At 29.9% G+C, this 25831-nt stretch overlaps 1 protein-coding gene across 2 annotated transcripts in view; it reads left to right on the plus strand.

Moving 5' to 3' along the window:
- LOC143233491 (NPC intracellular cholesterol transporter 1-like) overlaps positions 1-25831 on the plus strand; it is a 47684-nt gene that overhangs the window by 14904 nt on the left and 6949 nt on the right. The window contains exons 7-24 of one of the 2 annotated variants that reach the window (XM_076469774.1): positions 867-987; positions 1776-1984; positions 2592-2771; positions 3779-3839; positions 4289-4417; positions 5696-5878; positions 8386-8500; positions 10308-10435; positions 10805-10939; positions 11174-11263; positions 12003-12193; positions 14182-14297; positions 15211-15325; positions 15837-15904; positions 18424-18571; positions 21220-21451; positions 21955-22117; positions 23068-23206. In XM_076469774.1, the coding sequence (XP_076325889.1) occupies positions 867-987; positions 1776-1984; positions 2592-2771; positions 3779-3839; positions 4289-4417; positions 5696-5878; positions 8386-8500; positions 10308-10435; positions 10805-10939; positions 11174-11263; positions 12003-12193; positions 14182-14297; positions 15211-15325; positions 15837-15904; positions 18424-18571; positions 21220-21451; positions 21955-22113 (2380 nt within the window). In that variant the 3' untranslated portion in view covers positions 22114-22117; positions 23068-23206. Of the gene's footprint in view, positions 1-866; positions 988-1775; positions 1985-2591; positions 2772-3778; positions 3840-4288; positions 4418-5695; positions 5879-8385; positions 8501-10307; positions 10436-10804; positions 10940-11173; positions 11264-12002; positions 12194-14181; positions 14298-15210; positions 15326-15836; positions 15905-18423; positions 18572-21219; positions 21452-21954; positions 22118-23067; positions 23228-25831 lie in introns of those variants that run through there. The other variant, XM_076469773.1, reaches the window with a different exon arrangement.

Raw genomic sequence — 25831 nt, forward strand, 5'->3', positions numbered from 1 at the left:
TACCTTGGGCCTCCCCACATTTAGAGTCCAACGGCTCTATAATATCACAGACAGTGTTTGCGGTTTTAGGCTATTTCTTGGTGTTCAAGCTTATTTATATTTCCAAAAACTGAAATTTCTGTAAATAACTTTCTTCTAATGTGTTTATTTATTTATTTTGATGTGGAGATTATATTTACAAACAATAATGCTGCAATATTCGTTTATTGGTTAACTGGTTTAGAAGTTGAGTCATCTGATCAGATGATATGTCTTGAAGAATAGACCTTTGCTTTTCAAATATTTCACTGTCAGATAGTCTGTAAGACACAGCTATGGCTGATGTTTTCTGTTCTCAGGAAAGGTGTCCTGGATTAGAAAGTTGAGATCTTAACTTGAATAATCTGATATACTTTCTTAATAATAAAGAGGTCGATTGATTAAGACTGCATCTCTTTTATTTTTGTGAATTTTTTATATTGGTTATTTAAAAGAGATGTGAATAACAGTGTGTCCTTTTTATAAAACTTCTATGATCTCTTTTTGCACTAACCTTCATAATATTATTTTCCATACTGTTCAACTGGTGGTTTAGAATATGGTTGGAAATAGTGTGTGCTACATATACTCAGCTTGAATTTTTACATCAATAGTAATAAAGAAAATATAGTAACAAATTTATCATTATTGTGACCTTTAGATTTAATGTTACTCTGACTTAACACAGCTGAGTGATGCAGCATGGAAAATATAAATCCAGCTATGTGACTGGGTTAAACATATTTTCATTTTCCACTTACCTCTTCGAGAAAGTGATGAACATTTATGAATTAAACAGTAACTGTTATGTTTATGAATCAAATGCACATTTTAAAATATTTCCACAGGCCATTTTATCGAGTACAACAAATTATTGTCACTCCTACAAACAAAGAATTCTTTAATGCAACAGTTGACCAGGAGCAACATACCTGGGGTCCAGTATTTCGTGAAGATTTCCTACTAGAAGTAAGGAACAAAGTATTAGCTTTATTCTTTGAACTGTTTACAGCATTTGGAACTTTGTTTAACTTAACGTGTTTGCTAGTTTTCCTTTTCACTCTAAACAAAAAGAATGCTTATGGTTTTAATACCTTAATAGCAAACATTTTAAGAATTTTACTGTAAAAACACCTGTTATTTGTTTGTAATTTTGAACTGAATTAATGTTCTCTTCTCAAACACCAACTTTACCTTTATCAAACCTAGCACATGAAGTTGAGTTATTCTGAGTATAACTTGATAACAAAGAACCAACTTTTTAGAAAATGAAAGTTTGGAGACAGCTTGAACAGGTAATTAAGTATTGTGTTGAAAGTGTACAACCTTTCTACAATGTTTGTACTTATAATAAAATGTTTTCATCATGTTATCAAGATGTCTCAAAACTTTTATCATAAGAAATATATTTAAAAAAAAAATATTTTAAAGTGATTGTTCCATTGCATGTGTTTTCTTGCAGCTTGCTTTTATTTTTCTGACACACATTGGTAATATTATAGATTTATTTTAAAAGTGTTAAATAATATGTTTTGGTAAAAAGAGTTACTGTTAAATTTTATTTCATAATACAGTTTTATTATAATTAAGATATGGAGAGGTTTCTAGTTGGCTTTTAAACAAAAAGATAAAAAATTGGCTGTTTGTGCTGTGCCCATGCAGGTATTGAACCCTAGTTTTTAGCATTATAAACTCATAAATGTATTACTGAGCTATGAAAGATTTGTATACTAATATGTACAATATATATATTTTAGGTGTTGGATCTTCAAAAATCAATAGAAGGGCTGGTTGCTTTCCAAAACGGTTCAAATGTAACTCTGTCGGACATATGTGTCGCTCCCCTCTCACCATTAAATAATGCTTGTGTGGTCCAGAGTGTCTTCAGCTTCAACTATACGTATTTTACTAATACAACAGGATTACTTCCACAGAATTACTTGTCTCACTTACTAAAGTGTATGAGGTGACTGCAGAAACAACTTTAGGTTTTTAGTATATCATAAAATACTAGCACTGGTGAAATTTAATTGTCCCTTCTTTTCAAGATAGTCCTTTCTATCTTACGATTCAGTGGTAAGAAAGTCAGATCAGATTAGATGTTTATTAAATTATTTGTTTTATTTTTTGAAAGGATATGAAATATCTAATAAAAATAGAAAAGTCTATAATTTTGCTATAAAAACATGTAACCTATGGATAACTTGTAATAACTATTTCACATAAGTTTTTCAGTATTAATAAATAATGATTTTAGTTAAAAGTAAAAGTATTTTTCAAATGTTAAGTGCAATACAATTTTCATAAATATAACTTTAACTGTAAAAAAAAAAGATATTTAAGACTTCCCAACTGACATGTTAAAACTGGCTAAGATAGATCAAACAATGTTGATTTTATAACTCAAACATCTTTAAGAACAAATGAAAAAAACTTAAACTAAACATTGATTCTTTTCCAGCATTTTTTCAACAACTTAAAGTAAACTCTGTTAACTTCTCTGAATTTTTTCTGAATACTTTTAAATAGGACAAAGTTATGATGTTTTTATTTATCCTTCTCTGTTATTGAAGAAATCCAATCCAGTATGCCTGTTTTGCTCCTTACAATGGACCACTCATACCAGCAGCTGTTGCTTTTGGCGGTTTTCATAACAATAGTTTCCAGAGTTCCACAGCTCTTGTTCTCACTTTTCCTGTGAATAATTACTATGACAATAGTGAGAATCAGGCTGCTTTGGCTTGGGAGAAAGTGTAAGTGATGTGAGAAAGAATAGTTCGTATTTAGTGAATCAAAGGTTTCTTTTGTGAAGCACCTTAAGAAAACAGCCATAAAATTTATTTTAAATCAGTGTTATAAGACAACTGTAATAATAGCACATTATTACACAATAGATAATTAAAATGCAATACTTTATATTTGCGCAATTAAAGGTCCTATGTAGTAGTGTTTGAAATGTGTAACATGATGTGTTTTTAAGTGGAAACAATTGATTTCATTTTAATTATGTATTTGATTTCAAATGATATACAAGTTCCAACCATTCATACTAACAGTAATGTATACCAGAGTCCTACTATTACCGTTTTGTATATAAGAATGTCCTTTAGTTTATAGATTTCCTTTATGAATTTATAGAAGTATAATTTCATAGTGTCCTACTAATTCCACTTTAATAAGGGAGTCTTTAGTAAAAGACCAAGAGTTGTTGAAGATTAGGTTTGATGTACATAGCTGGTACAGAACTGTTATAACTCATTAATAGGGGTAACCTGTGTTGTGGACTTGTTCATGTATGCAACAACTCCTGATATATTTTATGTAACTCACATACAAATTGTAGTACAATGTTATTAATACATTTATTTTATTAAAAACAAAATCTCAATTTACCTACTTCTCTTAATGCTGGAAGGATAAAGTTTTTTCCTTTTCACAGAACGAAATCTGTGGTGCCTCACAAAGAGAAGCACTAACTATAAACATTTCCAGAATATTATTCATATTAGAGTTAACATCATAAACAAAAGCTATAAGCTCTTTGTGTTATCACATAACAAACACTGGAAGTAAGAGATGCAATCTAAAACATATAAACTTTTTTAATCATCACAAGTTTCTAGAATAATAAATATTTTTCAAATAATGCTTAAAAAAAGACATTTCAGTAACGTTTTTCTATTCCAAGACATCTTATTGTGATTTATTTTTATTTTGTTTGAAAAAAATTACATCACATGCTAAATTTTTGTTTTTTCAGATTTATCGATTTTGTCAAGAATTACAGTAGACCAAATCTCACTATTTCGTTTAAAGCAGAGGTTGGTCAATGCACATTTCATGTTTATTTCTATCTCTTAAAAACTATTGGTAATTAGGTTAAACTACATTATAGAATTATTTACCACACTGTCACAAGTAAGATTTGAAAAAACTAAATTACATGCACTAAATTTTATTTTTTGTCTACAGAATATTTTCCCAGAATAATCTGAAATGTAATTTCTTTAAAACTGAAATATGCAGTTAGAGATATAGTGTAAAATTTATTGTATTTTGAAGTTGTATTTTCTCTGAAAATTGATTCAACAGATGAACTAGCACTGTGTGATTTATAGTTGTACAACACTTGAGAACAATCCGTGTGGACGTGGGAGAATTTTGTCAATAAAATGGACATATTTTCTCTTTATACTCTTAGTATTGTGTTTATAACTGTCTATATTTAGGTCAAACACTTTATCCATTTATATAAACTATACGATTTTAGAGATCAGTGGAAGATGAGTTAGAGCGAGGAAGCCAGTCAGACATCACTACCATTGCGATAAGTTACATCATCATGTTTGTATATATTGCTTTAGCACTGGGAGAGGTGAAGAGTTGGAGGACTCTCTTGGTAAATTATTATATTCTCTTAAACTCTATAAAACTTTTAAATGTAAAAATATGTTGAAAGGGAATTATAATTTCACATTAAGAAAGGTAGAGAGTGCTAATAAGTTTTCTCATTGTTATTGAGAGTTTTTAAAATATGAAACAATGTCATTTAAACTAGCTTATGACCATGAAATTTCTCATGGATAAGCAGCAGGAAAGGTTTTTTAATTTATTTACTAAAAACTTTCCAGAATTTATAAACTTGACATAGAACATTTAAAATATAAGTTTGTGATATTATTAAAAATAAACAATTTTTCATTTGTTTAATATTTAGATATATTTTGTATCTTGAACATTGAGGAACAAAATTTATACATATAATCACATTTTGTAATTAAAACAATAAATTCTAGCCTATTTTAAATCAAGCATCTATTATTTATTTTCTGTTACTTGCTGAACAAATAAAAAAAATATTTTAAATAAATGGTTTATTCACTTTCAGATTGCTGATTTGTTTCATACCTTTCACTTTGGTGGAGCTCACATACTATAGTACTGGCATGGCCAGGTGGTTAGGGTGCTGAACTTATTCATTTCACTTTCGCACCAAACATGCTTGTCATTTCATCAGTGGGGGCATTATAATGTTATGGTTAATTCCACTATTTGTTAGTAAAAGAATATCCCAAGAGTGGGTGACGATAACTTTTTGCCTTCCCTCTAGTCTTTCACATTACAGACAGCTAGCACAAATAGCCCTTTTGTACTTTTGTGTAAAATTCAAAATAAACTATCTCACATACTGCATCATGTTAAGTAGCTTACTGTCTATTAGGTGAAATTATTCATTTTTTTTTAAAGTACACAAAAATATCAACAGAAAATACTGACGCACAAGCACTATGAAGGATAAATAGTTTAGAAAAAGTGTTTAAGAAACTCATTTGATCTTTTTGTGTAGTTTTATAGTTAATCTGTCCAGTATACTATTCATAATGTTAACAGATTAGAACAAGTACATTAAATTGTACTAAAAAGCTACCATCATGCAGACATTTGATACTTATTGAGAAAGTTCAGAGACTTGTAGAGTTTCATAAAGTAAACCTTGCCTAATTTTTTATGAGCTTAAAAAATTATACTTTTATTTTGTATTTTTACACCAGTTTTATTCAGTTCAGAACAAAGTGTATGATCTTCTTTCTTTTCCAGATTAAAAACTTTAATTTTATGTTTTTATATTTATTTTATTTACTTTAAGTTAGAGTACATGATACTGTTTCTTTTCCAGATTGATTCAAAAATCACACTTGGTTTGGCTGGGGTTGTTATAGTACTTCTCTCTGTAGTAGCCTCAATAGGACTTTTCTGTTTTGCTGGAGTGCCAGCAACACTGATTATTATGGAAGTTATACCATTCCTTGTTCTTGCTGTTGGAGTTGATAACATCTTTATTTTAGTACAGGCTTATCAGGTCAGAATTTCTTCAACATAAACTGAAGTAAAAAGAAATGTGGTGAGAGTTATCACAAATCACCCACACTTCAAATCACATTACTAAATGCTGTTCCACTAATTGCATGCTTTGTAAAATTCAGAATGTTTCTGTTGTTGTTCACAAGAGTTTTTTATATTGCTTATAACTATGTTAAAAGTTGAAACTATCTACTCTCAATGTCAGCAATCATTCCACCACACTTCTTAAATAAGACTTGGACTCAAAAAGAGAGTTCAGTCAACACATGGCCTCATAAATTCAGTATGCACATAAAAACATAGCAAGATATATATTTATATAGATATCCTCGTGCCCAGTTTAATACACTTACTACAAAATGTGTAAAATAATGTAGATGAGTCTTGGAGCACTGTGAAATATACAAAGCTAAAATTTATTCTTAAAATGCTCCATAACTTTGGTTAGTTTTACATTATAGCTAGTGACCTTCACAATGTTCCTTTATTTTGTTTAGTTCTACATTAAAGCTAGTGACCTTCACAAGGTTCTTTTACTTTAGTTAACTTTACATTAAAGCTAGTGACCTTCATAATGTTCCTTTATTTTGATTAGTTTTACATTAGAGCTAGTGACTACATAATGTTCATTTATTTTGATTAACTTTACAGTAGAGCAACTGACCATTAACATTTTCCTATATTTTGGTCAACTTTACATTAGAAGTAGTCTCTCTCAAAATGTTTCTTTATTTTCATTAACTTTATATTAGAGCAAATGACCATGAAAATGTTCCTTTATTTTGGTAAACTTTACATTAGAGCTAGTGACCATCACAATGTTCCTTCATTTTTGTTAGTTTTATATTAGAGTTAGTAACCATTACAATGTTCCTTTGTATTGGTTAGTTTTTACATTAGAACTAATGCCACCAAAGTGTTCTTTTATTTTGTTTAGTTCTACACTAGAACTGGTGACCATCACAATGTTCCTTTATTTTGAATAATTTTACATTAGAGCTAGTCACCATCAAAATGTTCCTTTATTTTGAATAGTTTTACATTAGAGCTAGTGACCATCACAATGTTCATTTATTTTGGTTAGTTTTACGTTAGAACTAGTGTCCATCAAAATATTCCTTTATTTTGTTTAGTTCTACATTAAACCTAACTAACCATCACAATGTTCTTTTATTTTGATTGGTTTTACATTAGAACTATTGCCTGTTACAATGTTCCTTTATTTTAGTTAGTTTTACATTAGAATTTGTGAGCATCACAATGTTACTTTGTTTTCTTTAGTTTTACTTCAGAACTAGTGACCATCAAAATGTTCTCTTATTTTGGTTAGTTTTACATTAGAACTAGTGCCCATCAAAATGTTCCTTTATTTTTTACATTTGAGCTAGTGCCTATCAAAATGTTCCTTTATTTTGTTTAGTTTTACATTTCAGCTAGTGACCATCACAATGTTCCTTTATTTTGGTTAATTTTATATTAGAGCTAGTTACCATCACAATAATTCTTTATTTTGGTTAGTCTTTTGTAAGATGTAGATATCATGAAAATGTTACTTTATTTTGATTAACTTAACATTAGAGCTAATGACCATAAAAATGTTAATTTATTTTTAGTTTTACATTAGAGCTAGTGACCATTAAAATGTTCCTTTGTTTAGGTTAGTTTTACAATAGAGCTAGTGACCACCAAAATGTTCCTTTATTTTGTTTGGTTTTACATCAAAGCTAATGACTATCAAAATTTTCCTTTAGTTTGGTTAGTTTTACATTAGAGCTATTGCCTGTCACAATGTTCCTTTACTTTCATTAGTTTTACATTAGAACTAGTAGACATCACAATTCTTCTTTGTTTTCCATAGTTTTATTTGAGAGCTAGTAACCATTAATATGTACCTTTATTTTGTTTAGTCTTACTTCAGAGCTAGTGACCATCAAAATGTTCTCTTATTTTGGTTAATTTTACATTAGAACTAATGCCCATCAAAATGTTCCTTTATTTTGTTTAGTTTTACATTAGAGCTAGTTATGTTCACAATGCTCCTTTATTTTGGTTAACTTTGTATTAGAGCTAGTGACCATCAAAACGTTCCTTTATTTTTGCTAACTTTACGTAAAAGCTAGTGACCATCAAAATGTTCCATTATTTAGGTGAACTTTATATCAGAGCTAGTGACCATCTCTGTTGTTTAAGTAGTCTAGTACTTTGGGTAGTTGTAAACAAACTTAGTAGATACTGAGTAAACTGTTGTTTTTGTAGTCCACTTCTTTGGGTAGTTGTAAACATACTTAGTAGATAGTGGGTGAACAGTTATAGCCCAGTACTTTATGTAGTTGTAAACATACTTAGTAAATAGTGAGTGAACTGTTATTTTTGTAGTCCAGAACTTTGTGCAGTTGTAAACACACTTAGTAGATACTGAGTGAACTTTTGTTTCCAATAAACTGTTTATTTGTAATTTTGGTAATAATGAGGTTCTTGAGCAATTTCTATTTTTACATGCTTCAGAGAGATGAGAGAAATCCTGAGGAACGTTTGGAAGAACAGATTGGCAGAGTTGTAGGAGAGAGGGCACCAAGCATGCTTTTGTCCAGTTTATCTATGTCAAGCTGCTTTTTCATAGGTTACTTTTTACTAGTAGATTTTGACTTTCACCAGATATTGCTTTGTTTTTGTTAATTTCTTTGTTATGATTTTAATTCATAACAAATAGATAATGACTTAAAGAGAAGTCGCATTTTCCTTTATCAATAGTAAAATGTAAACATTTCTCTAATTCTTTACCTTCATTATACATTGTACCTTTCTATAAACTATTTTATTACACATGAGTCTTCTTAAATGGTAGACTGAATGATCTTAGGTATCGGATTATCACAATCAGTTATCCTAAAATAACAAATAAATTGTAGTTGAAAAAGATCCATTACTTTAATGTATTATCCAAAATTCCATGGAACCCTTGAACCATGGCATTTGTTTTGTAACATTCATGATTTAGTTATTTTATGTGTGTGTGTGTTCTACTTGTGCTCTATTTGGGTACTACTTGCATTCTACTTGTAGATTTACTATAAAATTTAAATTACATTAACAAGACTGTTATTTTTGTCACACATAAACTATATCACTGACTTTTAAAATTTACAACTTACTGCTCTAATATTACCGTTTTAAAAGCTATTTTGTAACTGAACAGACAAATCATAGACAGTTTGAATCAAATAATTTCTGGTTATTCAGAGTGATTAAATCTTTAATTGTTCCTTTTTTTTCAGCTGAGGCATCATATTAGTAATTTTTTACATATTTAGATGTGACCTCAGAATTTTGAAGAAACCAATTATTTAAATTTCAAATTTTATGTAAATAGAACTCAGAACTTTTTTTTTCTTTCCAACACGGCATAACATTGAACCAAATTCCTCAAATTTAATACCAGTAGGTTGACTGCAAGCTAAATATTAATAAACATATCACATACTAAGTACCAGAGGGCTGACAGTAAGATTAATACCAGTATGTTTACCACTAGTCAAATACTAGTAGATATATGAAATATTATTTACTAGTTGGCCAACAACAAGGTGAGTATTAAATGCCTGTGAGGGTTCCCTACTATCCTCATACCTATAGATCCATGAGAAACCCAATACAACCTCACACCAGTTGAGGTGCTAGTTTGACTATCACATGTTAAGTATCATTATATCTAACATATAATCAGTAAGTTCTCCAAACTCAGTTCTGATCAAGAGACCACATATATAACTGATATCAATAAGTCCATAGATTTTATTTTCATGATTCACTTCCTTAAAAACTTTTTTCATTTGCACAAATATTTTACACTTTGGAAACAGAAACTCAAAACTAAAGAAAACTTATTAGGAAATTCTTTGTTTCTTCTCATATATCTATATAAAAAATTAAAAATATATTTTTATTAATCTACTTAGATTAAATTGGTACAATCCAATGTGACTCAAAATTGTTATCAGATTTCAAGTCTCAATTACTAAATGAGAGATTAATGAGTCAATAAAAGTACCAGTTCTTTACTTAAAAAAGGTAAGCTATTCATTCATAATTACTGCCCAAGAAGAGAACATCTCAAATGGACTTATCTTTAAATATTGGTCATGTAAGTGTTTATAACAAAAACAAATAGGTACCAAGGAAAACAAATAAATGGTTAAGATTGAAGGTTCACATTAAGGTATTACACTCTCTCTCGAATAACGACTTTTGCTTTATGGTTCCTATTTCTATCTCATGAAAGATATTGAAATAGATGAGACATTAAAATTGTATAGAAATTGTGATTGATATTCATTTTTAAATAATTAAGATATATAATCATTAAAATTTAAACTTATCAATGTTCTGTACTGAACTACAGCTAAACTAAAACTTTCTTTTTTTCTTAGGAGCTTTAACAGACATGCCAGCTGTTAAAATATTTGCCCTTTATGCTGGATTAGCTCTCCTTATTAACTTCCTGTTGCAGATGACATGTTTTCTTGCCCTTTTTGTACTGGATACAAAAAGACAGGAGGTTAGTGTAGTGATTATTAGAGCCAAGAAAGCATTTAAGTTTGGAACATACAGCTTTATATATATATGTATGTGTGTGTGTGTGTTTTAAAACTAATTTTATTATTGCATGTGCTAAGCCTATTTTGTTACATTTGTCACTAATATAGTGCAAGCTAAGCCTCTCTTGTTATGTTTACTATTGATACGACACATTAATTTTATTTTGTTTACTTACTACTGATATAGTGCATACTAATTCTATCTTATCACATATATCACTGATATAATTATTAGTTTTCCTTTCTAACGTGTATGTAGCCCATAAATACTTCCTGTATTTTTTATCTAGGTTCATTTGTACTTCTGTTATTTTTGTGTCTATTCCCAGGGAAACAGACTAGATCTGTGTTGGTGTTGGAAACTTTCTAAAGTTAAAAACAGATCTGCAAATAGCCTTCTACACAGATGTTTTAAATCTTTTTATGCACCTATATTGATGAAACCTTTTGTTCGTGTTGTTGTGGTAAGTGTTAAACTTACTAGCTAAAAGTATTTAAATTGATTTTTATTTATTATTCATATTTCACACTGTATATTTGTTTTCTTGCTTGAATGAAGTAGTAATCTTATGTTTTTATAATAATAGAATTTTTTTTAGATTTCAAGTCTAAACATTTAATGTATAATATGTAAATTTTGTATATCATGGGTGAATGTCATACCAGATTAATAATGTTATGTGTTTATTATTTCCTAGTTATTAATATTTACTGTTTGGACATGCTCTTCTCTTGCTGTTATCAACAAAATTGACATAGGCTTTGATCAGGAGCTATCGATGCCTCAGGTTTGTAACATTTTCATATGTAATAAAATGAACAGTGTTGAAATATATTCTGCTGCTGGCTTTGTTATTAAAGATACCTAGCTGACAAGTTTCTTACTGTTGTTATAGTCGGTATGAATATATTGATTTTTTAGTATGTTTACTGTGTTTGTTGCAGCAAGCTTATTATATGTTTGTTACAGTGTTCTTGTTTTCACACTGTTTAAACTGCTAACTAACAGTGACTGTTGGTCTCCAAAATTTTGCCGCAACACTCTTGTGATTTCCATGTCTTCAATAATTACCATTAATGTGTTTGGTCAAATAATACCTCTTGTTCTGTTTTCCTGCTTTTAGGTGTTTTAATCATTTTAAAGTGAAATCTGTTTTTACTAGATCTCACACCAAAACTTCTTGTAGTATAAGTGTTTCCAGTCAAATGATTTCTGATGACTTCCTTTGTATGTTTCTTGTGATAACTGATTCCTACCAAATGATCTCTTTCTTTAGCTAAATCATAAATAAACTTTAATAAGAATGCATACACAAATACAGCCATTTTTAAATGTATTAGCATACCATGTAGTTTATTAAGTTAGGACTATTTGTTTTTCAAGAAACCTAGTTTATATCTTAAATTTAATTATAGTCATCAGTAAGTAAAGATAGCCTGAATATAAAAATAAACAGAAACTTTTTGGTGTTTTTCATTACAGGATAGTTTATTATATTTAGACTGTCCTTATTTTCTCCTTTGAAGGATTCGTATCTTTTGTCATACTTCAAGAGTATTAACAAGTACTTGTCAGTTGGTCCTCCGTTGTACTTCGTTATTACTGATGGATACAATTATTCAGATTTAGAGATGCAGAACCGGGTGTGTTCCCATCCAGAGTGTGACAGTGACAGCTTCTACTTTATTCTGAAAGGAGCTGTTGGAAAGAAGGAAAAGTACAGTTGATAATTTCTATAAAAATAGAATACATATAATTTGTCCACAGACACATTGAAAAATTTGGTAAAGTGAGTGAGTGATAGCTAAAAATGTGTTACTAGTAATATAATAAGAACTGAATGGCTTTATTAGAATTTTTTGGAAATACAATGAAAATTTATTTAGAAATAAATTGTGAGATGAAAGTAACTAAGTCCATATGAATTTTTCTGGTTTTAATATGAATCATGTTTGCTTATAAAAAAATATTTTAATGCCAAAAGTGGGAGGTAACCTTTCCAACTCCTGTCTAAAATACATCACTGAATTTGTCTGTGTGTGTATTTTGCAATACAAAGCTATATTCTGTGTTTAAAATATTACAACTTTGACAAACAAAGTTTATGCAAAAATCTTCAACTGAAGCTTACTTTACAATTTTAGACTTGTTTGTTTATTTTTTTGTAATTAAGTTCAAAGCTGGACAATGAATGGGCTATCTGTGGTCTGTCCACCATGGGTATTGAAACCCAGATTTTAGCGTTGTAAGTCTGAGATATACTGCTGTGTCAGTTGGGGGCCCAAGACTTGTTGTTGACAAACAAAATTAACATAAACTTATTATTACTGACTTAATGTGCTACTATTTATGACAGTCTAATCTGGAAATATTATAACAGAAGTTTCTAGGTTGAGAGATCACTGAACAAGGCAGTGAGTTATGGTTTTTCTTACCTATCTGACTAGATATTGACTCATATCTTGTTATATAAACTTTAAGGGAATCAGTCAGAAATTGAATCTTATAATTAGCTGGCATGTAGTATCAAGTTTACTGTCATTTAGTACAAAACTTTACTGACCTGTGGTACAGAGATTAATTAACATGTAGCACAATTTGTTCCAAGCATATAGTATAAAATTTGGTTAGCATATGGCACAAAGTTTGGTTATTGTATAACATAAGGTGAGTCAATTTTAAGACACAAAGCTCAACTAGCATGTACCACAAATTTTACTTTCAGTGTAACTTTAAGTTAATTACACTCCATAACGTTGCAAATATTGTTGAATAGGTTGGTGTAACTCAAACAGGAACACCTTAAATAAACAGAGGAGCAATTATTCTCACTAAATTATTCTACAGTTAGAATAATTTAAAACATATTAACCAGCAACGTTTATCTAGATGTTTTCTTTATCAGGCAAAACCATTTACTTCATTTTCTAGCTGGAAAAAAAAAAAAAAAAAAAAGTCATCAGAGGATAAACAAAATACAGATTAAAGATGGGTTGTTTTAAATTTGTAGTAGGTTTGATGCAGATAGGTTGTTTGAATAGTATTATAGGTTACATGCATATGGGTAGTTTCAATAATGATGTAGGTTAGGTACAAATTGATTGGTTTAATAGTGGCATAGTTTATGTACTTATGAATTACTTTAATAATATGGTAGATTAGGTACAAATTGATTGTTTTAATAGTGTCATAGTTTATGTACTCATGAGTTGTTATAATAACATGGTAGGTTAGGTACAAATTGATTGGTTTAATAGTAACAAAGTTTATGTACTCTTGGGTTGTTATAATAACATGGTAGGTTAGGTACAAATGGATTGTTTTAATAGTGTCATAATTCATGTACTTATGAGTTGTTATAATAATATGGTAGATTAGATACAAATGAATTGTTTTAATAGTGTTGTAATTTATGTACCTATGAGTGTTTTTTAGAATGCATTATATTAATAACAGATGTTATCATTACCAATTAAAATACTTCATCCATAATTACTCAAAGCAACTAGTTTCTTGATATACAATTACTTTAGTTTCTTGATATAGAGTTAATCCAGTTTCTTTATGTATAATTAATTCAATTTCTTGATATACAATTAACTCAGTTTATTGATATACAATTAATTCAGTTTCTTGATAAATAATTATTCCAGTTTCTTGATATACAGTTAATTCAGTTTTTTAACAGTAATATTTCTGTCTCAGAACATACCTAGCAGAAGAGGTGGTTAGTTGGTTAGATGATTTCATAGATTTTATGAAAAGTACAAGCTGCTGCTATGAACACAGTAATAGTACTCACTGTCCTTCGATATTTAAAGGTAAGTCTTAATAAAAGATTGTACTAGTTTAAATTCATCAAATTTCAACCATGTTTTATTTATGTAATATTGAATATTCCACTGCAGTACATGAATCATTTACGTTATTAGAGAGTGTATAAGTATAATTTAAATTTATCAGTTTCTTCTTCTTTCTTGTAAGACTCAGCTAGACAGTGCACTATGTAGCTTTCTCTATTATCGCTTTAATTCCTTTGCATTGTTAAGTCTAGTCCACGTAATAATACCAGTATGTTTAATTTTTTTTGTTATAAGATTCCCAAGTTAGCTTTGATAGTTTTCACTTTGTGTTTACAAATTTAGACAACAGATTATCTTAATTACCAAATCTCTCGTGCATGTGGCACATGCTTGTGTTATTGCTTACTGTTAACTGATACATAACAGAAACTGGTGATGTATTATTTTTTGTAAACTGATACATAAAAGAAAGTGATGTTGTGTTATTACTTACTCTTAACTGATGCAAAAAAGAAAGTGATGCTGTGTTATTACTTACTCTTAACTGATACATAACACCAACTAGTAATGTGTTATTGCTCACTGTTAACTGATACATAACAGACTCATGATGTGCTATTACTTACTGTTATTTGATATGTAACAGAAACTAGTGGTGTGTTATTACTTACTGTTAACTGATACATAACAGAAACTACTGACTTGTTACTGCTTAGTCTTAACTTTTTTATAAGAGAAATTGAAGACATTATAGTTTGTCAATTGCTACTGACAAAAGATTTTTAGAATATTAACTATTTAATCTTAAATTTCATTTTGAAGAAAAGACTATATTTAATTAAATCAAAAATAGCCATTTATTATAACAAGATAAACTACTTTAACTGTTTATGTTTTTACATGCTGATTTTAGTATCTCACGTTTTTGTAGATGAACTAAGATGTGAAAGTTGTGCAAGCCCAGACTCAAGGGTGATAGGAAAAGAATTTGATCATTATGTGCCATTCTTTTTGTCAGATCTACCTGGTGAGAAGTGCAGTAAAGCGTAAGTTTGAGTTTTTATCTTACCTTCATTAAAGACACCAGGTGTCTTGAAACAAAATGTGCATATTTCTCATTATTATTATCAGGAAGTTCAAGTGAACTTACTGTTATATTAACAATCTGAAAAAATAACGAAATTGGTAAAATCACTGTTTTGTTTTCTACTCTAGCTACAGCCACCATGGAGCTTCTTATAAAAACTAAAAGGTGATTTTGTTGGTCTAGGAAGTAAGTTATTAATCTGAAAATATGCTCAATGATTTGAACCCTAGAAGTTAAAAATACAGCAAGAGAGCTACATTTTGCTCTCAACTATTTAGTTTCACCCCATCTGCTCCCCTTAGGTAAATGATACAAATATTAAGCTTTAAAACCCAACAACCTTAAAAAAAAAAGATATTTATGTTGAAAAAGTATTGATGTAGTGTAGTACATATATAATTTTTATATGTTTTGTATTCGTTTTTCATTTTAATCCATAATGAAAGTTAACAGTTTTTGGTATGATGCAGGGGAAAATCACAGTTTGGATCTGCTGTGGAACTAAATCCAACCAGTGACAACAAATTAAAAATAGGAGGTAAGGGTGAATAATGTGTAACATCATATACTATTTTTAATGGTTGAATAATGTGTAACATCACATGTTACTTTTAATGGGTGAATAATATGTAACATCATATATTACTTTTAAAGTTCAAATAAATGATTGTTAATAAATATGTAATGAAGTTATCATGAAATGAGTAATATCATTTGTGAAGATAAAATAATCTGTTATTTTGGTAATATTATTATATGTGGCTTTTATGGGTCATATTAGTGGCAAACCCTGGCCAATGGCTTTGGATTATTCTTTGTAGAACAGTAATCCAAAAATACAAGTGACATTATAAAATTACATGGGTTTAAGAAGTTTTGATAGAAATAAATAGAAACCTTATGATCTGAGGGCTTTTGAAAGGTGGACCTTTCAGATTATAAAGTTTTTATTCAAATCTATCTAAACATGTAAAAACGTCATAAATCATCATGAAAAATGCATAACTGAAAATATATTTGCATTTATCCTAATAAAAAATTATACTAAATTACCACGATTTGTCATTTACTAACCTACTTCACACTGCAGTCGTGATCAGTATACTTTCAAGGTGTTTAACACATGCTGATGGGCTAAACTGTCTATGCCACAGTAGTCACCATGAACAACAAACATAAATTTATTTTCGTACTCACAGTACACTATTACTGTAGTCAATGTTTACTACATTTTATGTAAATAATATCTTGTGTCTGCTTTTTCAAAGCTGCACAATAAATATCTTTGTTCCAGTTATGGATGAGTTTTAAATTTCTTTATTTCGGATAAAACACTATTTTTCAAAAATTCCTTCAGGACTGAGTTACTGCTGATAAACACATTAACATGGAAAATATACCAGTGGACCTTCTGGAATGTTTTTATGATAATACTGTTTCTTTCAAAGTCTTACCTTATATATATGTATGTATTTATTTGTCCAACAGAAGTCTGCAATGATATGGTTTCCATGTGAATCTTATTTTACTAAGATCAGACAGTTTATTTTAGTCTTTATCTAGTATTCACTTTATGTAAGTAAGTTACTGAGACCAGACAGTTTATTTTTAGTCTTCATCTTATATTCACTTAATGTCAATGACCTAGACCAGACAGTTTATTTTAGTCTTAATCTAATATTCACTTAATGTAAGTAAGTTCCTGGACCAGACAATTTATTTAAGGCTCTGCCTCACTTTTATACTTTATTCAAAAACTGTCATTCTCTGAAATAATAATATTTTTGATGAAGTTAAATACAATGCTTAGAGATATCTGTATTCTTTGACAGATTGTTTAGGCAGAGTATTCATTATGAAACTTTGTAGAATGGATGACAACTGACTGTTGTAAAGACAAAAATATAGATAATGACGTTTCAAAAGTCTGATGTTTTTCATCCTTAGGTCCTAAGCTGAAGATGAAAGACAGAAAACTTTTGAAATGTCGTTTTCTACATTTGTGTCTTTACAACAGTCAGTTGCTGTCTATTCTACAAAATTTCATCAATATATCTGTAGTTAAACACTTAAAATCAGTTCAAGAGACATAAAATGAATGTGGTAAATAGCATTTAAACTTTACTAGCTGGCTCTCTTTGCTTAAGGGACTTTTGGTTTCTGACTTTGAAAAAAAACTAGAAAACATATAACAGTTGAGTTTAATAAAGAAATGAAATCTATCCACTGAACATAGTTGTAACCTTCAAACCTCACCTGACCTTAATCTGAACATCATTAGAGTTAACAATACTTTAGTTATTTTCTGTTTAATCCTGTTAAGTAATATTGTATTATCTCTATGTTTTGGAACTCAGTAAAGTTATTTGATTGAATGAAAACAAAGCAATTTTTGGTCATGATTCAATTTTGATAATTCTAATTATGTAATTAGTCATATTTTGTACTTATAAAAAACAAGATATTGTTATATAGAAAGTACTGTGGATGTTATTAAAATAAGTAGAAAATGAAAGATGTTTTCAAAAATACTTTAACAAAACTAAATTATTTGAAACTAGGATTTAGTTTCTTTTAACATTTGTATGCTTTATGGAGGAAAAGTGTTTCTACTATACTAGCAAACTCACTGTAACATGTAAGTATTTCATATATGTTGCGTAAGTGATTTCACAAAAATTAATATAAGACACTCAGACTGTTTAGCTTATAAATGTTCGCTTGTTTGAAGGTCTTAAACACACAACTTCTTAAAGATATAGAAATATGTCTTTTTATTGGTTCAACCATGCATGAATCTTTTCTGATATCTTATGTCAGGAGTAATATTATAGGATGTTTGTTTACAAGACCATTTATTTCTAATCTTGTCTCTTACATTTAAGGTTGATACGAGCAGATATTTTGAAATTATGTTTCCAGATCAGTTTTAGATATTGAAAAACTCTAGAATTCAGAATTTCATGTAGTTTTTGACATAAATGAATTCTCAGCTTTTTACAGCTTTTAATTTATTTAGTAATAAAGAATGAATTAAGTTTTCTTGTTCTTATCAAGCCACCCACTTCATGACCTATCACACCATCCTCCGAACATCAAAAGACTTTTACAAGGGTCTTGAGATGGCTCGATATGTTTCAGACAAGCTAACTGAGAAAATCAGAGAAAAGTCCTCTAATCAAGATGTACGAGTGTTTCCTTACAGGTAGAATTTTTTTGGCTGTTTCTAGTAGAAACAAGAAAGGTCTGTCTGGTCTTAGTCTAATTAGTTTTAATTTTCCATTAAATAAATAACAGTTTTCTCCTAAACACCTATTCACTAGTCTTAACTCCACCATTCCTGTAAATAAACAACAGTTTTCTCCTAGACAGCTACTCCCAAGTCTTAATTCTAACTATCATGTGAATAAATAACAGTTTTAACCTACATACCTACTCACTGGTTTTAATTCTGACTTTCCTGTAAATAAATAACAGTTTTCACCTACATACCTACTCACAAGCCTTAACTCTGACTTTTCTGTAAATGAATAACACTTTTCTCCTGCACAGCTATATTACTTTTTCCTGGAAATTTATAGGTGGGAAATAATCCATCAACACAGGTATATCATCTTATCCATTAGGAGAGCCTCTGCCACCCCAGATGTATCACATTATCTTGGAAATCTTCATCAACCAGTTTTTATTTCCAGATTACGTTGAATAATTGAATAGAACCAATGTCAATCAACAGGTTGCAAGGCTTCCTATCAGTGAACTTGGAAGACTTTATTAAAATAATATACTCATTATGTCAGTTGGAGCATTCTCATATACATAATATCAACAGGATGGTTCATTAACGGTGGTTGTAATTTTCATGTTTCCCACACACATAGCAGTCTTCCTTTAACAGCTTTCCTAATAATATGTTTTTATAAATGGCAGTTGAATCACTTTTTGCCTGTAATTCACCTCAACAGCTCTGAGTAAACATTTAGCTAATTAACCCAATGTGAATGGATGGAGGGATTGAAGTGTGCAAGCCACAATCGTTTAGAGACTATAATTCAATATGGTACTGTGTTTGTGATGTCAGAGTTATCAGCTGTACATTGTAATAGAAAAGAGTGAATATGAAATACAATATAACAGATGCCAGAAACAATCTAGGTATGTATTTTGGAGGTTTTTTGGAGTTATCTAGCTAGAATATACAAACTTAACAATATGGACAAAAATATTTTTAACTTTAAACAAAGATGGCCAAGCATTTGGACTCATCAGATTCTAAGTGGGACAAACATCACTAATTCACAAACATATCTTTAGTAGAAATACAAATTGTGATTCATTCAGTTACCAGCACCATTGAAGAGACTTTATTTAAACATTAATAGTTACTCCATATATCAATGTTTAATATATCATTGGTCATGTACCAAGACAACAAGAATTACACAAATGATTAAATTAAAAAACTTGGCATATAACAATTAATTGTTATTTATTTCACTTGGATCAGCCTCTCTGTTTTCTTTCTCATCACATTTTAAAACTTTTGCATAACTGACTTTTTCTAAAGTTGACTACATGATACTTGTTCTAGCCTTCATTTTGACTCAGTTTGAATATCAGTTAACGTCTTACGCAAAACTTGTTTCTGTTGGCAGTCATCTGAGCATATTTTTATCATTTGTAATAACCTGATTTCTTGTAATGATTTCCATAATCTTTTTTCAGTGCCATAGCCCTTAAAGGGAACATCAACCTCAGGCTAACTTTAATTAATACTGAATGATATTAATAACAACTAATGTGCTAACAATAACAACAGCCTCCCAAAATCTACAAGATATTGTTTTTGAAGGGTGGTTATTATCTATATATATATATATATATGAAGCACAAAAATCTGTGTGCCTGTCTGTCTGTCCATTATCTAATTATTTCTAGGTCATTGCACCAATCTCAACCAAACTATGTGGATTATAGTTTGGAACAAGGAGCATGCTAATGGGGCTCACTACCCTTCCATCCCCCATTGTTGCTGTTATTCAGTATTTATTATCTTTGACATAAATTACTGTTAACTATATTCATAGATGGCTCAACATCCTTTCTATAATAGAACATACACACACACACACACACACCATGGGGAAGGGCATACAAACATCTTATATATATATATTAGAGAGTGCACTAGAAATTTAATGAGGAAAATAGTCACCGCTATTGCAATAAGATATCAACTCAGCTGATGTTTCTACCCCAATATCTGCCATGAAGCTGATATGAAAAGCTATTTTTTTGAGTTATAATAGCTTCCAATTTTGACCCATGACCTTTCAACTTCAGTCCATGAGACATTTCTGCATCCATTGACCTTCAATTAATTAACGATGCAAAACAGGGAGAATAGTAAGAGCTGAATGTTGAAAGCATGTAACAGAAAGCACTTTTTTACAACTACTTTGATTACTACCTCTTCCTACAAAGTTACCTGACCATCACACAGTGTATACCAAGTTTTAAATATATACATAGTTAGTTCTTAAAATTTATACAAGAAGTTTCGTGAGGTAATAATGAATACTGTAATAATATGTGTTAAATAAACTGTGTGAGTTAGGATTTTTCTTGTATTTATCATATCACCCACCCACAAATTTGTTAAAGTTTTTAACCCTGATGAAGGGCACGTACCTCAGCTTGTAAACATATATTTCACAAAATATTTTTGTGTCCATGTGTATTTTGGCAGATAAGAGAATTTTTTTTTAACTTGGTAACTTATGAAAGTGATATTAGTCGTAGCATAAGCTGTTGCTGTACTTATTAATCATGATGAATCTAACATGTTGCCAGCATTGTGCACGTCTTCTATGAACAGTACCTAACCATCTGGACGGACACTTTGAAAAGCTTGTCTTTGTCCCTTTTTGCCATCTTTGTTGTCACCTTTCTGATCCTTGGACTGAATTTCTTCTCAGCAGCCATCACAGTGTTCACTATCCTGATGATTACTGTGAATATGATGGGGTTGATGTACTGGTGGAACATTTCTTTAAATGCCGTTTCTCTTGTGAACCTTGTAGTCGTAAGTTGTACACTCATAATTCTATACTTATAATATATAAAAATTCGAATCACCAGTTTTATTCTAAACACCTGAATGTAAATAATAAATACTGTGTTGCTCCTTCAAATCTTTGTTAATAAGATAGTTTAAAATGATATTTCTTCTTCTCAAAATTCATGCTAGGCTATGGAATATCAACTTGGATATAGTACAGTGAAGAACTGTGTGATTATTGTATTATTCAAATTAGCCTTGTTTGGTAACATTATAGCTATTATGTCATGAAGATTCAGTTTATATAGAGGTGAATACTTAATGGTTTATTAATAAATTGAAATAATTAATTGTTTTTTGTTTTTATTAGTAAGACACTGTATAAACAGTGTATATCTGTTAATTGTCATGTATTTTAATGTTTCATGTATATACATTGTGTGTGTGTGTTAAGTTTCATGTAAAAACTTTATGTTACATTTTTATACATAAACAGTACATGTATTAAAATTCTTCTTTTTTTTTAGGGTATTGGAATTTCAGTTGAATTCTGTTCTCATATAACACGGCTCTTTGCACTAAGTTCTCAAGTTACAAAAGTTGAGAGAGCACGGACTGTTCTAGAGGAGATAGGTAGTTCTGTAAGTACTAAACATGAGAAGGACCACTCTACTGGAGATAGGTAATTCAGTAAGTACTAAACTTAAAAAGAACCATACTAAAAGATATAGGTGGTTCAGTAAGTATTGAACTTTATAAGGACCACACTAGAAGATATAGGTAGTTCAGTAAGTACTGAACTTTATAAGGACCACACTAGTAGATATAGGTAGTTCAGTAAGTACTGAACTTTATAAGGACAACACTAGAAGATATAGGTAGTTCAGTAAATACTGAACATTAGAAGGACCACACTCAAAGATATAGGTTGTTCAGTAAGTAAGTACTGAACTTTAAAAGGACCACACTTGAAAATATAGGTAGTTCAGTAAATAATGAACTTTAGAAGGACCACACTAGAAGATATAGGTAGTTCAGTAAGTACTGAACTTTAGAAAGACCACACTAGAAGATATAGGTAGTTCAGTAAGTACTGAACTTTAGAAGGACCACACTAAAAGATACAGGTAGTTCAGTAAATACTGAACATTAGAAGGACCACACTAGAACATATAGGTAGTTCAGTAAATATTGAACTGTAGAAGGACCACACTAGAAGATATAGGTAGTTCAGTAACTGCTGAACTTTAGAAGGACCACACTAGAACATATAGGTATTTCACTAAATACTGAAGTTTAGAAGGACCACACTGGAAGATGCAGGTAGTTCAGTAAGTACTAAACTTGAGAAGGACCACACTAATGGATATAGATAGTTCAGTAATATCAAAGCTTGAAAAGAGCAACTCCAGTTGATAGAGGTGGTTAACTAAGTGTGTAACTTTTGTATTTTAGAAATGTACAAAGAATTAAAAGTTTGCTGTCCAAAAATACTTTCTTTGAGATGAACAAATTATTATTGGAAGAATCTTCACTGACGAATATTACAATACATGTAACCTTTTGACATCCATTATCAACATGTGTTGCATTTTGAAACTGATTGATAACAAGATGTTTATATCATTCTCTTATTACAGATTTTATCTGGAATAACACTAACTGATTGTGGGGTGTTAGTCCTTGCTTTTGCTAAATCACAGATTTTTCAAGTTTTTTATTTCCGTATGTACCTGGGAATCATCGCTTTTGGCACTGTTCACAGTCTGGTTTTTCTACCAGTCTTTCTTAGTGTAGTAGGTAAGTAGACATTCTTGTTTTTAAAATAAATATTGTTTCTGGCTTGTTTGTAAAATCAGCAATGGAGAGGTAACAACTTTATTTTGTTCCTGACTCTTCTAAAACATCATTAACTAAAACTAAATGCACATTATATCTTTTAATCTGTGTAATTATTGACATTGTGACAACCACATAGGATCACAAAAACAGGACGTTTATCAGATACCACTATTTCATTCATGAAGTACAGATCTCTTAACAGTTTTTCACATTATATCCAGGTTAATGTATGTGATGTACAAGCTTGTGTTTGTTTGGGTTATTGTAATTAGATTTGTGATGGGCTTATTTATAATGACCTGTGAGTAATTGATTTATGTCAGTGGGTAGCTACTCTGTGAACTTTTTTGTTAATGATAGATCACAGATCTGTCAAATACTTCGTGTTACTGAGTGAACATCTAATTTTTCCTTACGCTGACCTGATTCTGAATCAAAGAAAGAAAAGAAACACTAAACTGTTCAAATAACCAATTGTTATTGTCAGATGCACATTAAAGTTTAAGTTAAACTCTAGGATATCAAATTTCAACATTACTACCAGGGTATAAGATATTAACCCCTTATAAAAGGGTGCCTAGTTGGTATTTCAAAATTAAATATCTCTGTCTCCAAATTAAAAATATAATAAACAAATATAAAAAGGAGTGTTGTTGATATCAAGTAACAAAATGATGGTGGTAATAATAAATCATGATAAAGAACAAAAGAAGAAAACTTAGTTTGTAGAATTATTCACAATAAAAATATTAGACACATCTCAATTATTTTTCATCAAAATTAAATCAAAAATAAAAGGCCAAGTAAGGACTCGCAATAATATATTTTAACAATTGAAATATCTTGCATATCACAGTTTCAAAAATACCTAATGTATGAACTTTCTTGTTTCTCATTAACCTAACTTCAGATCTTTTAATCATCTTGCAAGACTGTAAATTACATGTGGATTGACTAACTGTGTAACGTATAGAACTTACTATCCATGCCTCACCACTAGAGGGAACCTTGTGTTATATTTTAAAAATGGGGTAAATTTGCATTTAAAGCAAAAAAAAATGAACCAAATGACAGAAGAAAAAATACATAAGTGAGAAAAAAAGGCATAACTAAAAATAAAATTGAAAGAATAAGATAGAAAGTACTGCTGCTCATCCAAAAAACAAGATAGAAAGTACTGCATTACATTCTAAAAACAAGATAGAAATTACTGTTTCACATTCCAAAAGTACAATAGAAATTACTACTTCATATTTCTTCTTCTCTAAAAAGAGAAATGATGATAACAGCTGCTTCTTAAACTTTTCAATGTTATATTTCAAATAAAAATACCTTAAAACAGCTTTACTAGGTTGCTTTATTGTGGTTTACTGGAAACTAGTTAATAATTGCTATTTTACTCTAGAAAGATATTTTAACATTCTCTGAGTGGTATGAATTGATCAAGAACTAGTATAGATAGATAAACAAAATCAATTAAATGATCAGGAATTGATTTGGATAGATCAACAGATCCGTTGATTTATCACAAACTTGTATAGACATATCAACAGGATGGATCTATTGATTGATCAGGAACTAGTATAGATAGATAAGCAGATCCATTGATTGATCAGGAGCTTGTATAGAAAAATAAACAGGATGGATTCTTTGATTGATCAGGAGTTGGTGTAGATAGATCAACAGTTCCATTGATTGATCAGGAGCTTGTATAGACAGATAAGCAGATCTATTGATTGATAATAAGCTTGTATAATAAATAAGATAGATTCTTTGATTGATCAGGAACTGTTGTAGATAGATACAGATCCATTGATTGATCAGGAGCTTGTATGGACAGATGAACAGGATGGTTTTTTTGATTGATCAGAAACTGGTATAGATAGATAAAGAGAATTCATTGATTGATTAGGATTTGGTACAGATAAATCAAGAAGATTCATTGATTGATCAGGAACTGGTATAGATAGATAAAGAGGATTCATTCATTGCTTGGGAGCTGGTACAGATAAATCAAGAATATTCATTGATTAATCAGGAACTGGTATAGATAAATAAAGAGGATTCATTGATTGATTGGGAGCTGGTACAGATAAATCAAGAATATTCATTGATTAATCAGGAACTGGTATAGACAGATTAAGGGTATTGATACCCTAATATTGTACCAGATCTATGGTATTGATACCATACTTTTGTACTTGATATAATGTACTGATACCCTACTGTTCTACCAGATCTTATTTACTGATACCGTATTTTTGTACCAGATCTAATGTATTGATACCATACTGTTGTACTAGATCTAATGTATTGATACCATATTGTTGTACTAGATCTAATGTACTGTACCCAACTGTTGTACCAGATCTATGGTACTGTACCCTACTTTTGTACCTGATCTATCATATTGATACCCTACTGTTGTACCTGATCTATCATATTGATGCCCTACTGTTGTACCAGCTCCTGGGTACTAGTACCCTACTGTTGTACCAGATCTAGGGTACTTAATACTAGCATAATTATACATTTACTAATTTCAAAATGTCCTTTCTGCCT

The sequence above is a fragment of the Tachypleus tridentatus genome, chromosome 12 (assembly GCF_004210375.1).
Source record: "Tachypleus tridentatus isolate NWPU-2018 chromosome 12, ASM421037v1, whole genome shotgun sequence".
In the NCBI taxonomy this organism is placed as follows: domain Eukaryota; kingdom Metazoa; phylum Arthropoda; class Merostomata; order Xiphosura; family Limulidae; genus Tachypleus; species Tachypleus tridentatus.